General features: G+C 37.5%; 1 protein-coding gene across 1 annotated transcript; it reads right to left on the bottom strand.

Annotated features, from left to right (window-relative positions):
• Window positions 1–5,077: 5,077 nt before the first annotated feature.
• On the bottom strand, window positions 5,078–15,088 carry nol8 (nucleolar protein 8). Its single transcript, XM_027015286.2, has 17 exons — window positions 15,013–15,088; window positions 14,481–14,621; window positions 14,293–14,355; window positions 14,131–14,209; window positions 13,852–14,002; window positions 13,684–13,752; window positions 11,076–12,737; window positions 10,663–10,833; window positions 10,444–10,560; window positions 10,205–10,295; window positions 9,496–9,637; window positions 9,058–9,141; window positions 8,646–8,941; window positions 7,595–7,739; window positions 5,766–5,824; window positions 5,592–5,674; window positions 5,078–5,463 (listed from the first exon to the last, which is right to left on the bottom strand). Exons 2-17 carry the CDS (start codon window positions 14,599–14,601, stop codon window positions 5,404–5,406), a joined length of 3,393 nt encoding a protein of 1,130 aa, XP_026871087.2. The 5' UTR covers window positions 14,602–14,621; window positions 15,013–15,088; the 3' UTR covers window positions 5,078–5,403.
• Window positions 15,089–15,128: the final 40 nt, after the last annotated feature.

Raw genomic sequence — 15,128 nt, 5'->3', positions numbered from 1 at the left:
TGAATGAGTCTCCTAGCATGGTGTTTCTATCGTGTCACAGTGTTTCTCACTATTATTACAAAAACTTAGGGACTTTGTTTTATCTTAGAGTCTACAGACCACTGAATATGTTTAATGTAATCAATACCTCTTGTATGGCAGATGGAAAAGTAGTCATGAAGAAAATTTCCACTTTTTTCAAAAAATAAGGTTTTCTACTTTATTCAGATTTATTTCTATGACTGTGCTCTACTTTTGGGGCTTGGGTGTTCCATTTGCATAGATAACACATGTTATCTCACCATTAATAATAGTGCCAGCCCTACTGACCAATATAGAGTAGTTATGACAATGTAACTAAAATAGCCCCCAGACGTGACCTTTCCATGTGCTTGGTTAGCACATAATTAAGTGTGTGATGACATATATGATGTAGAGATAGGGGATTACTTGTATTACTTGTATGTGTTTACAATTTTATTTGTTTATGCATTTTCCCAAAAGATTACAGTAAATTAGCAAGGTAACTGGAAAATGTGATTTTTTGAAAGTATAATTTGATCTCATTTGATCAGATATGCCCCACCTTTATCATAATACAATGTAGTCATTTTTTATACTGAAAAGAATCTGAAATCTGATACCAGTCAGCCAGTGAGGATTAAAGCATATTTCTAGAGGATAAAGACTTAGTCATTAAGTTCAAAGATGGTGTTTCATGAGACAGAGAAGGCAAAAAGAGCAAGTAAAAATAATCTACACAGAGTTTGTTTGTTTATTTTGGTCAGATTATTACCTGGACTGCTTTATGCTCTCAGAGGAGGCTCTTCTTTAACAACAACGTTTTTGTCAATGCCTCTGTTTAGTCTGTATTTGGAAAACCAGGTTTTAAATTGACCTTAATTTTAAGTAAACAAGCCATTTGAGACAGCCCAGAAGTCTAAAAGCCCTTTTTGATAATGATATTCTAATTAAATTTGATGTAATAAATATTTTAGAGAAATTTTAGAGAAAACTTTCCAAGAATTTTACAAGCACTTCACGTTATGCTTTGTCTGAACCCGAGCAAGTGAACAATACAAATGAAAGTTCATTAAACTCTTAAATGAAATGTTTACCATCTCTCTTAGAAGCAAACCCACAATGACAACGTCACTTTTAAATACTTTGGTGTCTCCCAAGACTACTGTTGACAAAGGAAAGAGGGAAGGCTGGCCTGGGTACTGTGGGGGATGGGCTTTGCTGTGAGGCCTCACGTATGGAGCTTCCTCAAAACGCTCTGTGAACTTTGCGAATTAAGCAAATGGCCCTGCCCCAGCACATTTGTAACAACATGTCATGTAGTTTCATTGGTCGTGCCACATTAACACAGCTGGCTTCATAAGACATGTTCACTGTGGTTAGTGATAGGCATTTGGTAAGTATATTCTACTCATGTTTTGAACCGAATGGTTATAGGACTGCAGCAGTACCCACCAATGGATAACTAGCATTAGCTCAGGTACTGTAGATTTTTATGATGTGAAGGGAACACAAACCCAACTTTCTCATTCTGTCTCTTGTTCTCTCTAACCATTTGCCCTCATTAGGGTATTCTTTATGTTTTCTATCCTTTCTTCCTTCATGTACCTCATCTGTGGACAATATTGTACTTCCTAAACATAAAAAACAGCAACAAAAATTATGAGCCAAGATGAATACTTTGCTTTATGATAGCAAATCTTCTTTTGTCAATTGTAAGTAGGCTAGGAAATGTGGCCTGCCCTGTTTCACAGAGCAACTGAGTGCAAGCCAATTATAAACATGTAACAAAAGTCACACACAAAAAAGACAAAAAAACAAAACAAAACAGAGAGCTAATCTCCATGTATTTTCATACAGGCTGTGTCTTTCATCATCAGTCAAATTAATCATTATGTTCATTACAGTGATTTTGGTTAGGCATTCATTTGAGGGAATGTCTTAAAAAGAAAGCACATAAACATTGGAAGTTGCTTAGTCACCAGTGTTTTGCATTAACTGCCATTACAGGTCATTACTGGACTGTCCATCTAGGTCTTTTATCATGGAGCAATGTCTACTTTGTAGCTGACCACCCAAATAAACAACAAAGAAAACAAAATGCATTTCCTCTTGTGAAAAATGGAAATACGGTCAGTATGTCATCACTTTAATACTAGATTATCTTAGTGTCAGAACACCTTTGATTTATTATTGTAGTCAGACAGTGGCTTTCAGTTGTTTTTTTTCTTGGTGTAGACATGTTTGTTTCTTTAATACAGACTTCATAATGTCTCTCTGAGAATCTTATACTTCTTCCTATTACCAAAAGGCAGATGGTAACTTTACTCCTTGAACAGTTAGTTCAATAGAATACACCCACCCACTACAACATGTCCCTTACCTAACTGTTAAGGTATTTTGGCTCACCTAATATAGGAATAGGCTACTAGATCTACAGACAGTAGATTGAAATTGTGAAAATATATAATATACAAATAAATAATTTTGTTAAATGTAATTAAATGTGAATTTTTCAGCCATCGTTTAACAGCAAACACGGTGTTCATACCAAAAGCATACAATTAAAGGTGGAAAAAACAGAGATTGCTGCATGCATTCTGTCAAAGACCCAAACTAGAGCACAAAGCTAACGCCTACAAAATTTATATCAACCAATCAGGAGGGAAAATGCCTTGTAAAGGTCTGGTGGTGACATGCCTGTGTTCAGAACTGGAGGGGTGGGAGTGGAGGTGGGGGTGAGGGGTTGTGGGGTTAAAAAGGAGTGGACCTTGAAGTGTGGAAAAGTACAGCCATCTGAATCTTTTTTTAAGAGTAGAGTAGCGCATCACAGACAACCCATTGTAAACTCAAGAGTCTTGCGCAATCCGCTTTGTACTTTGTCAGTTAATAACAACAGCAGCAGACATCAGCCCAGTTGCTTCAGTTTGACAGTCAATATGCAACCAGAACCTACAGAGTGTGCATGTCAGTAACATTTTAATATGTATGTGTATATCAAGTAACATTAGTACAGCTGTTGTATCCAAATCCTATTAATAAAATCCACGTATTTGGGATCACATGCAAGCGTTTGTGTGTCTGTGTGTCAGTGGGGGGATGGGTTGTTATTTTGGCAGGACGCCATGCCTGGCCTTCAGAGTCACGTGGTTCTTTCTGTTCAGCTGAGACCTTGGTAACAGGTAATCACTGTGTATATTCTGGCTCGGGAAAGAATTTATGAAGCACTGGTGAATCTTGTGCGCCAGCCAGCAGAGCTCCCAGATCCCTCCCCTTCGCATTGAATCACTCTCACTCTCTCAAAGCACATTCCAGTGGTTCATAAAATCAACGAGTGCATAGTTTACTTGAGGTTTCCTCTGGGGAGAGTGAGAGGAAAATTGAGAACAGACAAATTAAGGCAAGAATGGGTTAGGGTTAAGGAAGGATAATGCAAAATAAAGGCACAAAAAGAGCAACGAGTGAAAACAATACAAAATAAAGGCATAAAAGGAGCAAGAAGATCTCTCTCCGTCTCATATATATATATATATATATATATATATATATATATATATATATATATATATATATATATATATATATATATATATGAGAGACGGAGAGAGATCGCCTCATTGCTTTTATTGCCTTTATTTTGTATTATTTTTTCCTTCTCATATATAAAAGCAAGAAGGAAAAAAAAAACAAAATAAAGGCAAAAAAAGCAATGAGGCGATCTCTCTCCGTCTCATATATATATAGAGAGAGAGAGAGAGAGAGAGAGAGAGAGAGAGAGCGAGAGAGAGAGAGAGAGAGAGGAGGGGGGGGGGGGGAGACAGACTAGCCATATTCCTTAGTATGAAAGTATTAATGGAGAACGCCAAAACACATGGAACTGGGGAGCAGAAAAAAGAGCATCTCATTAAACATTTTAGTGTTTCTAAATGATAGTGAAATGAAAATAGAAGGAGCGATAAATATGTGGGCGGATAAAAATGTTTAAGGAAGCTAACACTGAGGGGAACCTAATCTCTTTCAAAATGATTACCACATACCACAAGGTTCATTTGATCATTTTAACAACTGCAACCCACTGCTCATACTTTACTCAATACATCAACCACGCTGCTATATCCATTCCGCTAGCACAAAATGGCAGCTGAGCCGTTAGTGGAGCGTTATGTCACAGCAGACAGCAGTTGTCCCCGCCTCCTTTTTTCACAGACACCCGACACTCACAGGCGGCTGTGACGTCAGCGCACCTAGTGAAATAGGAAACGCCAGCGTCCTGTTTATGCATGCCGAGGGAAGCTAGAGGAAGGGGCCAGTATGGCTCGAACACGGCACGTAGTCACCTGTCTACGCTCTCTCGCACATACAGAGCACTCTTACTGACCTTTAACAATGTTGAAAATCCGTAAATGGTACTGAATGCCTGAGCGTTTCATATAGTGCATTAATGTTTAAAACTTGTTCATAAGTGGCTATGATTGAGTACTATGTAAAGACATACCGTGGACACAAAAGGAACTTACTTTTCAGCAGTATTGTAATCTGTTATGGTTTAACCAGTAATATACGTATCTTTCCCAAACAATAGTAATCATAATAACCTACACTGTAGCTATTTATGACAACTTGAGTTCCCATTGTATGCAAGTATAAGCTACAAACTACATTTTATATATATGGACCAGATATTATAGCTACTTCCCGAGTGACATACGATTGAGTGACATACGTCTGAAATCTTACCTAACCTGGACTAGCTCTCTCATTAATGTGGGATTAGACTCATAAAGTGTTCATGCCGTTTCACAAAAGGGTGAGTGATAAATGAACACTTATCTACCAATAAGAATGTCAGGCACCCTGACAGCAAATATTAAAGCCGTTTTATGTTTCATACACATTGTGAAACAGCTAGGGCCAAGCTAAGAGGCATTGCTTGGAGATCTGTATGACAACTGAAGACCTATTAAAAGACTACATTCTTACTGAATTTCAAGTAAAAGATATAAACAAAGAACATAATTAACAACACTGCATTTTATGTTAAAATCTTGGGAAATATATACATTTGTAGCATCTGCAGTGAAAGAGAAAACACACACACCCACTAATATATATATAATAAAACAAACAGAAAGCTGAGGGAACACTATACCTAAATGCTACAGTAACTCTGACATCCAGTGGTGAAAATGTTAAGTTTAATTACAAAGAAAGGATACCATTTACATTTATGAACATGAATTTAATACATTCCGGTATTAAATTTAAATTAGTTTTACTATATAAATGAAATCTCATTATTTAGGTTTGCAGATTTGCCTGAAGTAACATCTTAATCTCAAAAAAAGGAAATTATACAAAGTCCTTTTGCTGAGTAAATTAAGTCAGAGTAGTTTTGCAGGTAATTCAGCTTTTTACTTTTACATTTTGTCTTCTTTGGGCATCCTTGTGCTTCTTCCGGTAGTCCTGTAGAGATAAAACGATGAAATCTGAGTTCTCATGAAGCCAACCACTCCACAACATTAGCAGCCTCACGCACTGATTCTGCGGTGCGCTGTTTTATGACTGGTGCATAGTTTTACTAATTGCCCTACCGCTATAAGTCCTGCTCTCCTTTCCTCCCATGAATCTCTCTGGTCTTCCAGTCTCTCATTCCTATAGAACATACCAGGCCCCTCTGAGGTGAAAAATGTGAATAATAGAGATTTCAGTCAGTCATTCTTCAAACAATGTAACTGCAAACAAAAAATGAAAGACACACATCTTACCCTTTAACCTTATGTCCCCTTCGTAGAAAAAGAAAAGCTTTTTTGTCGGGGCCAGCTCTCTGTGATGGGGAGAAAGTACAAGAGGGAATAAGTGAACTAGTATTTCTGCATCTACACTGGAGATCAAAATTAGAGAACATTTGAAGGATTTTTTGTTAGGAGTATACCATGCCACTAGAACAGTGTTTTACAAAATATCCAAGGTATTTCAACATAAAACCTTTATTTTGCAGAAAACACAATGATCAAAATTAGAGAACAGCAATGACTAGCACAGAGAAAGATTACAACCAAGTTTTCTGAAGGTTCCAACAGTCACCAATCAGTAGGAAGTATACAGGCCGTTGCTTTGAATGACTTCAGTACATCTGCGGCCACAGGACATCATTAGTCTCGCACTGCTCTGGTATGATTTTGGTCCACTCTTCTTGTAGTCTCTTCCAGTTTGGTGACTGTTGTTGGTTTCTTGGCCATAACTTTGTCACCAACGATTTTCCAGAGGTTTTATACTGGGTTTAGATCAGGACTCTGGGCTGGCCATTTCATTGTTTCAATGTTTTCTTTTTCAAGGAACTGCTTTACCCGTTTTGTTGTGACAAGGGGCATTGTCCTGTATGAAAATTGCTGGCTGATTGAGTGATGAACACAAGGAAAGAACCACCTGTTGTTGAAGACGGTTCTGATACACACTTGCATTAACTCTGCCATGTAGCTGTATGAGAGGTCCAACTCCTGCTGCCGAAAATATTCCCCAAACTATGACACTTCCTCCTCCACCTTTAACTGACTTCTTTACACACTCTGGGTTCAGTCTTTCCCTAGTTTGTCGACGAACATGTTTCCCATTAGACCCAAATAAATTACATTTGCTTTCATCACTAAAGTGAACTCTGGACCACTTCTCCTCTGTCCACACAACATGCTCCTCAGCAAAGGTTAGTCTAGCCTTTTGATTCTTTCTGCTCATGAGAGGTTTGGTCACTGCAGAGTGGGTTTTCACTCCAAATGCTCTTAAACGTCGAGACACTGTATGACGAGACAGATCCTTACGCTGTTCAGTGCTGAACCGGTGAGCAATTCTAGCTGCAATGTTTGCACCGATTACCCATGGGGATTCTCCACATTATCCTGTCCTCTCTTGCATTTGTCTTTTATGGGCGACCAGCCTTCTTGGGGGACTTGAATGAGTTTGTGATGTGAAGATGCAATATTCTAGAAATCACAGACTTGGAATGACCAACTTCTCTTGCTATGGCTGATAGGGTCACGCCTTTGGCCTTCATCTGGACAACCTGCTGCCGGAGGGTTTCAGTCACTTTGGAATGGCTCACCATCTTGCAAAGTCAGTGAAAACTGGAAAATTAGGCTGCCGGTTAAATAGGGTTTGTCAGATAAGGAAATTAGCACCAGGTGCCAAATTAACACCAATAACTTGCAAGTATCTGAAAATGTTCTCTAAATTCGATCAGTGTTCTTTTTCAATTATCTCATTTAAGTTTTTTATACAGTGCTTTAGAATATATACTACAACTCATGAAATAAGCTTAAAATACTGCTCTTTTACTCATGTTAGGATATATTCACATAGGACTACACAGTGACCTTGACATTTAGCAAATTGTGTGTTGTTCTCTAATTTTGATCTGCAGTGTATCTTGGCACTGAAACTCATAAAATGAGTATCAACCTTAAAAATGACCAAAAAAAAAAACAAAAAGGAAAAATATTTAAAGTTAAAAAATTGTCTATTGAACAACACAGCATGCTAAAAAAAGGAACAAACACTAGAGACAACAGGCGAAGATCATTAGCTCCATATTAAAGCTTACTGAGTGGTGGTGGTGATGGAGGCTGTCTGGTCTTTCGTTTCCTCTTCCTCCTCCACATCTTCATCCTCTGAACTGCTGTCCTGGAAACGAGGGTCCACGTGCCATGGCATTTTCGCCCCTTTCAAAGTCTCAATTTTGTATTCAGCTGAACAGACAAGTGCCACGTGTTAAAACGATTTCTGAGATTAAGAGTTCTTTTGGTACACATTTTATTTGGATAGCCCTGAAGGATTTGGGAGAAAATGCTGATTTGTTTGACCAATATTGTCATTTCCAATTAAGTTACAATTGTCTTATAGTATCAAATATCTACCACGCAAAATGACAAACAATTCATCAATTTTCTCAGTTAAATCAATTCTTATTTATGAAATGAAATTACACAGCTACTACTATGCTTCATGTAAATATCCAAGCGCGACAACAAAAATTAGACAGTAATAAAACAAACCTCTTTAGCACTTTAATTTTAACAATTTCTTTTAGCTACTAGTTTATTTAAATCTTTTTTTGAAATGTGTTCACTTTAAATAGTTTTTAATTTTATAAATAAACTTGCTGTCACAGTGCACCAGGCACCATGCTCAAGGGACATGTGTCACACACCCACATACACCCACACACACACCACCTGCTCCACTCCCAATCTCCTGATTGGTGACTGCTTGCACCTGAGCATTGTTTGGCTCCTTTGCTTTCTCCCTCTATTTAAAGCCCACAGGAGCACGCGTTCATCGCATTACTGCTCGGTGCTGTGTGCTAAGGACGCCCAGAGTGAAAGTGCTATTCTGCTGCGTCTCTAAACCTCAAAATTTGTTTCTGCTCACCACAGTGCTTTGTTATATATCGTTCTTGCACATCTTGCTCTCTTGCCTTGCCTTGAGAAACTTAAAAAAGATACTGACTATTTGTATAATATTGATAATAAAGGGTAATTAAGACCACAGATATTTCAATCTGAAAATTTCATTCTTTTCAAACTTTTTGATAGGATATTTATTATTTGCCCCAAGATTGTGTGTATGGGAAGCCCAGAAACAGAAAAGCTCACCTGTATTAGGGATGGTATCTGATACTGTATTATCTCCAAAAAAAGAGAACTTAAAACCACATGATGCATCTTTCTGGGTTTCGAACTTGGATGAGAAAGACGGCAAGTGCGTGTATTCGCCTGTTGCTTCATCCTCATCATCCTGTTTGTCCCATGGAACTTCTGCCTTGTCACCTTCGCTCTCTTTCAGCGCACCAAAGGACTCTTTCAAGTCCACCATCACATCATAATAAATCTTGTTAGAAACTTCTGGAAGTTTCTTTGCCTCCTCGCGTTTCTTTCGTCTTGCAGCTTTACTGTGTGGAGACAAACAAGTAATTAGACAGTAATTAATGTAGCTTTCAAGCCAGCCAAAGACAACCCCCCCCCCCCCCCCCAAAAAAAAAAAACCCCACACCAAGGTTAAACATGCCTTTCTTTTTTTGGTGGTTCTGTTTTGGTTTCAAAAGCTGTGTGTGCCTCTTCTGTTGGGTCGTAATGCAAGGCTGATATATCCCTGCAATGCAAAATAGAGACATTCAAGCTTAAAGTATATGCCAGTTCTCTATGAAAACCCCTACAATGACATGTCAAGAACTTGTTAAAAAAGTCATTCTGGAGTAAGTGATGAAATAACTAGTGAACATTCTGGTTTAAAAAAAAAATACAGCAATACTCTGAAATTACACAAGGGTCATATGATTAGGTAAGATTACAGTTTAGTTGACAATCGTATAAAACAGCATTTTAGAAATCTGATGATCTGCTGACATGATTCAGTCACCTCTGAGACAGGCTGATTTTCATACCGGCCACCTGAAATATTTTATGTATATTGCATTACACTCAATCTAAATAGTGCAGCTCTTACCTGAAGGTCTTTCTTTTCCCTTGTGCTTTACTCATGTTACTTGGCTGAATGCTTACATTAAGAACGCTCTGTAGGATGGATAGGTTTTTCTTCTTCTCTTTGATGAGATCCTGTTCAGGTGCCATTTCAGAAGATTCTGCATCTGAACACACCAAACCAAGTGAAGAGAAATGTGAAGGTTTACAGTGGTTAGTATTAGTGAGTGTCCAAAGACAAGAGTGCACCTCTTCAGCTTTAACCATCATTTCAATGAAATGGCCTTAGAGATGCATTATGAAACTAGATGTTCAAAGTTAAACTGCATGTACACAGTGATATTCTTGCTGCACTTTTACTTAAATGACAACAAGCAGTCATTTAAACTGAATCATTGTAGAAACATGTTTTAAAATTTACTAAAAAAAAAAAAAAAAGTATCAAAAGGAACCAATATTTTTTCCACACTTCAAAAGGTGATCTAATTAAGTATTTCTTAACATGTCCATCTTAAATGTTTTGCATAGAGCAACAGTTATGAAAGATGAATTCAAATAAAGCAACAAACCAAAGCAAATTATCCTCATGAAGAAAAATGATTGGATAAATCACTTGACAGCTCCCAAATGTCCCCACTAGCAAACTATAGCACTATATAGTGGGACTATAGCAAACACACATCCAGTAACACACAACTACTGCATATAACTCAGATCAAGAGGGGCCAGCAGACCTGGTTCCTCTGTTTCACCATCGCTTTCCAGAAACTTTGCGTCCATCTGAAACCTTGAATCTGTTCCGAATCTGTATTGTAATTCCATTAACTAAAGAAAATCAAAACTCATGTAAGAAAAACAGACAGTACAGGAAATGTGCCACTTTTTTTTTTTTACTACCTTTATGGGTAGGAATGAAGCACAATCTGTATCGGAACATGAACGCAGATCATCTGAACAGTGATTACAAATTCACCTTTTGCCCGGCTTTGCCTTCAAATTGGGGTTTTATCCAGAAACGATCTTCCTCTTTGCCGCCGTCTTCATCCTCACTGCTATCAAACAATTTGCTACACCCTGCCTTTGAGAACTCCTACAGAATTAAGGGAGCAACAAGAATAAAGGGAACAATAAAAACGACAATAATAAACCAACCAGAAGTAAATAATGCTCAGCTATGCTTCCGGTATCTTACCTTTTCTTTGATGCCTTTTTTCCCTTGAGCTCCTGATCCATCTTCCACGTCAGACAGCGAGGACTCCTCAAATAGGCTCTTTTTCTGGACTGTAGGGTTTTCCTTGTCATCATTAACTTCCTCATCAGAATCAAACACAATGTGCTTCCCTTTGTTTGCATTTGGGTAATCCTTAAAATGAGAATTATAACAATTTGAAAACAGTGATTTTACTTATTTTTGTATGGTCAGATGTCTATCACACAGAAGTCAGAATGTATTTTTCAAAGTCAGGATTGTCCTTATCCTACACTGTACTATGTACACTACACAGATCACTGGATTTCTGCTACTCTGCTTTTATATGCTACACCAGACTAGCTGAGGCTTTTTATAAGCAAAGAACTAATAGTGTGTATGCTCATGTTACGCACCAATGTAGAAAGAGCTCCTTGAATAAGTTTTTTCTGTTGCTCCGCCTCTTTCTGCCTCTGCTCTAGGGCGGCAAGACGTTTTAGGTTATCCTGTTGCTGCTTGAGTAGGTCTGAAGCAGTTGATTGCTGAAATGGTGATGCAGCATTTACGTGGGTCTGTTTAGAACTGGGGACATCCACGGCCCCAAGAACTACATTTGAGCTATTATTTTCCTCTTCACTTGTCTCTGATTCTGTGGATAGGGAGCTGTTAGAACCATCACTCTCCATTTCATCGCTAGATGAACAACATTTAGATGAAGAACCAGTATGGGGAAGCGGAGTCCTTTTTTCCTCTTTCTCTGTGGGGATGGATCGAACCGGGCCTCCTGTTGCAACTGCGTCTTCTTGATGCAAAGGTTCAGACATCTGATTTTTGCTTCTACCTTCTAAGGCACGTTGCTTTGACAAGGTTTTTGAGTCTTGTTTGAGTTTTTTGGATTCTCCTTTAGGTTCACTGGCCATATATCCTGCTGGTCTTTTGAGCCTTGACCTTGAAGATACAGGAACTGAATCAAAAAGGTCCTTAGAACCAATAAAAGCAGGAAGAGATAATTTTGCAATATTTTTCTTTTTCTCCTCTTTCTCAAAGTCAGGTTCAAAGAGAGAAGCCAAGATATCCTCTGGGTTATTACCCCTCTTTTTTGATGCTGCTTTTATAGGCATTGTTTCAGAGCTTGGTGATGCTTTGGGCAGGTCACTAGGCCCAGTTGTCAGGTCACTCAACTCATCGTTACGTTCGTCTGAGGCCGCTTCCTCCAAGTTTTGAACAAGATGTTCCAAATCCGCTAGAGAGAGGTCCAGCCTATGGCAGTTACCCATCATAGCTCTATATTCAGAATCTAAACTTTCACTAGACGATTCATCACTAAGATCCGACTCTGTGCTAGGCTTTGCATCCTTCTTGGCATCTTTCTTCTTCCCTTTAACTTTATCTTTACTGGATTTTGGAAGAGTGTATTCACTGACTGGTACATATTTGGTTAGGCAATCAGTATTACTTGCATTCTTGTTCTGAGTGAGTATTTCATCTGTGTCAGCTGAGTCATATTCCTCATCAATATTTAATGTTAATTCAAGTTTAGTTTTCAGGTCATTTTCCCCTCCACCACAGAACATGGTGGACTTCACCACAAAGTCATCTCCAACCACCTCTAATTTATCATCGTCTTCTGTAGTGACTAATTTTCGATCTTGTAAACGCGCTTGTGCAACCAGTATCCTTATTTCATCCTCCGAGTCAGCATCACTATCCAAAACACATGTGTGTTTCTGTCCAAGATAGTTTGGCTTTCCTTTTGCCAAAGGAACATACATGTGTTTCTGTCCAAGAGGGTTTAACTCCTCTTTTGCCATGGTATCATCTTGTGTAACCCGAACCGAAATCCTCTTCTCACTGGCAGCCACTTTGCGAATTTCACATGGAGTTGTTCTTGTGACAGAATCAATTTTGCTCTTCTTAAGGATCTTTTTCTGTGGGGGGAACTCTCCTCTTCTCTTCTTGCTGATTTCATCATTCCAAGCATCTAACTCCCATGTCAATTTGGACACTGAAGTGGAATCCTCTTTAGGGTCCAGTTTCTTGATATTGTGGCAGTGCTTTGATGGATCATATTTAAAGACTTGAAAATTAGTTAAGTCAAATAAAAGTTATGACAAATATCAAATATCTTAATAAAATTATTTAAACCCTTGGGCATGCATGATATATATTCACAGTAAAAAGTGCAATATACAAATTTAAAGTTCTAACTACAGAGTTGACAAGTAGTTTCAATACAAACAGCATGCTTATGTAAATTGCATCCATCTTATAATAGCATTCTTAGTCCATGATAACTGTTCAGAAATAAATGCAACTTAACATTATAACATAGAATAAAATACACTACAGCTTTGCCAAGGCTACAATTAAATTCTGTTTTTAATGTTTCTGCATCAAAACTAAATCTTGTATCGATATTTAAACTCTGACATCAATATTTATTTGGATACCTATGTATTTATACCCATTTCTACATTTCAATCAGTGAAGGTGAAATACCTATTTATTGTTGAGCAATATATGCAATATATGAGTTTATGTTATAGGACGTGATCTCTTGGAAAAATCTATTTTAAAGTATTTTGTATTCAAATTCTGCATTCAAGTTACTGGCCCATGCTTAGTTGTTAAAGGTAATCAATGGGCATTCAATGAAATTAGTAACCTAAACAGTACCACTTAAGTAGCATTATTTTACAATATGTTCTGAGCTTTTATTGTATCATATTGTAAGCTAGTTGGCTAGACCCAGCCCTAACACACACTCAAGCTGATTGTCTAAAATCCCATTTGTATTGTAGGAATTTGTACAAAAACCTAATCAGACATTATATGGACTTAAGGCACTATGCATGGACTGGCTATATAGTGCTGTGGATTGTTTTTTGTGCAAGTAAATTTAGTATTAATCAAAAATAAATTGGTGAAGTTAGTCTTGAGTCTTGTACAGACAAATACCATTTTCTTCATTACAATCACAACAGTAGAAGCAAGAATAATGAAGCGATAAAAGAAAAAGGATATTTTGTTTTTCCCTTGGCATTTAAGATGAAGGACAGGAAGGACTCTTCCAAATTTGCTCACAACCCAATTCTAGAGAGAAGGCAAAGATAAAAGAGCAAAACACTGGTAACAGCAGAAATACAAAAGTCAAACTTATGACAAAAGCTCATTTTTCATATAAAGATGAACCTTATGGCCTGGGATCTCTGTGCCCGGAACAGCTGCTTTCATGTGGAAGTCCTCAACACCAGCTGCCTTCAGAGACTCTACTATTTTGTCTTTGGGTTCAATTGCTGGTGTTTGAACCTTCCTGGCTGCTTGTTGTCGCTCTTCGGCAAGTCTGCAACATGTATAGTAATGGTTACTGTGTTACTTTAAATCCATTTCAAGGTCAAGAAATGGCAATATGTTTTTATGATAGATTAAATAACCAACATCAAATACTTAAACAAAGATTACAAAAATGACCTGTGTAAAAAGCTTTCCTTAGCCAATTCAATTTGTAATGTACCGCCTTTCCATTTGGATTTGTTTAAGACAGTCACACCTATGAAAGGAAAGAAATTGTCCTCTTTTATAATATACTATTGTTTATTATATAGTGTTATCAAATAAAACTAGTATACATACATCTTTTGAAGTCAGAATCAGTAATATTTATATTGATATAACCAAATGTCTTCAGAGGAGCCCCTGAAAAGAATGCCAAGAAAGACATAGTTCAAGTAGTTCAGGTAGTTCAATAACAAGGCTAAAAATATATAAACAATCATTCCTGTGTATTAAACAACATCAATTTAATTTTCATTATCTCCTACCATATTCATCATTTCTTGTTATTATCTCCACATCAGAGACCTCACCAAATTTTCCAAATCGATCTCTAAGGTCTTTCTGAGATATTGTGTGGCCAAGGCCACCAACATAAAGGCGCTTCATCCTTCAAAATTGCATCTGACCTGGACAATAAAGCAAACAAACATCACTCTATTTCCACAGGACTCCCAAGACCAACTTTCCAGGTACAGCAGTTAGCTAGGAAGACAGACATCATGTTTGGTAACTAATTCGAATAATAGTTGTAATTATAAATTTATGTAAAGCATTTTGTTAAATAAAATATGTATTATAATAGAATTTAAGGGTACACCGGATAAATGCAGATTACGCATTCTTTGAATGTATTTACGAATATTAATGAAGGCTGTTAGGTAGTTAGCTAGCTAGTTAAGGATCTTAGTTAATGTAACTTGGCATATAATTCGCAGGCTGGGTTTTATTTTACCAGTAAAATAAGTAACTGAATTCCCAGTCAAGGCGACATCATAATTTAAAAGTAGCCACACTTACGATACAAGGTCTCTAAAGGCACAAAACAGCACGAGTAATAAGACGTTTCTTTCTCTCCTGATTTCTCACATGTACCTCAGAAATGTGTTACATAGAACAAGATTCTCAGTAGTACC

Source organism: Electrophorus electricus, chromosome 20, assembly GCF_013358815.1.
Source record: "Electrophorus electricus isolate fEleEle1 chromosome 20, fEleEle1.pri, whole genome shotgun sequence".
Classification (NCBI taxonomy): Eukaryota; Metazoa; Chordata; class Actinopteri; order Gymnotiformes; family Gymnotidae; genus Electrophorus; species Electrophorus electricus.
This window is presented reverse-complemented; position numbering and strand designations above follow the sequence as displayed.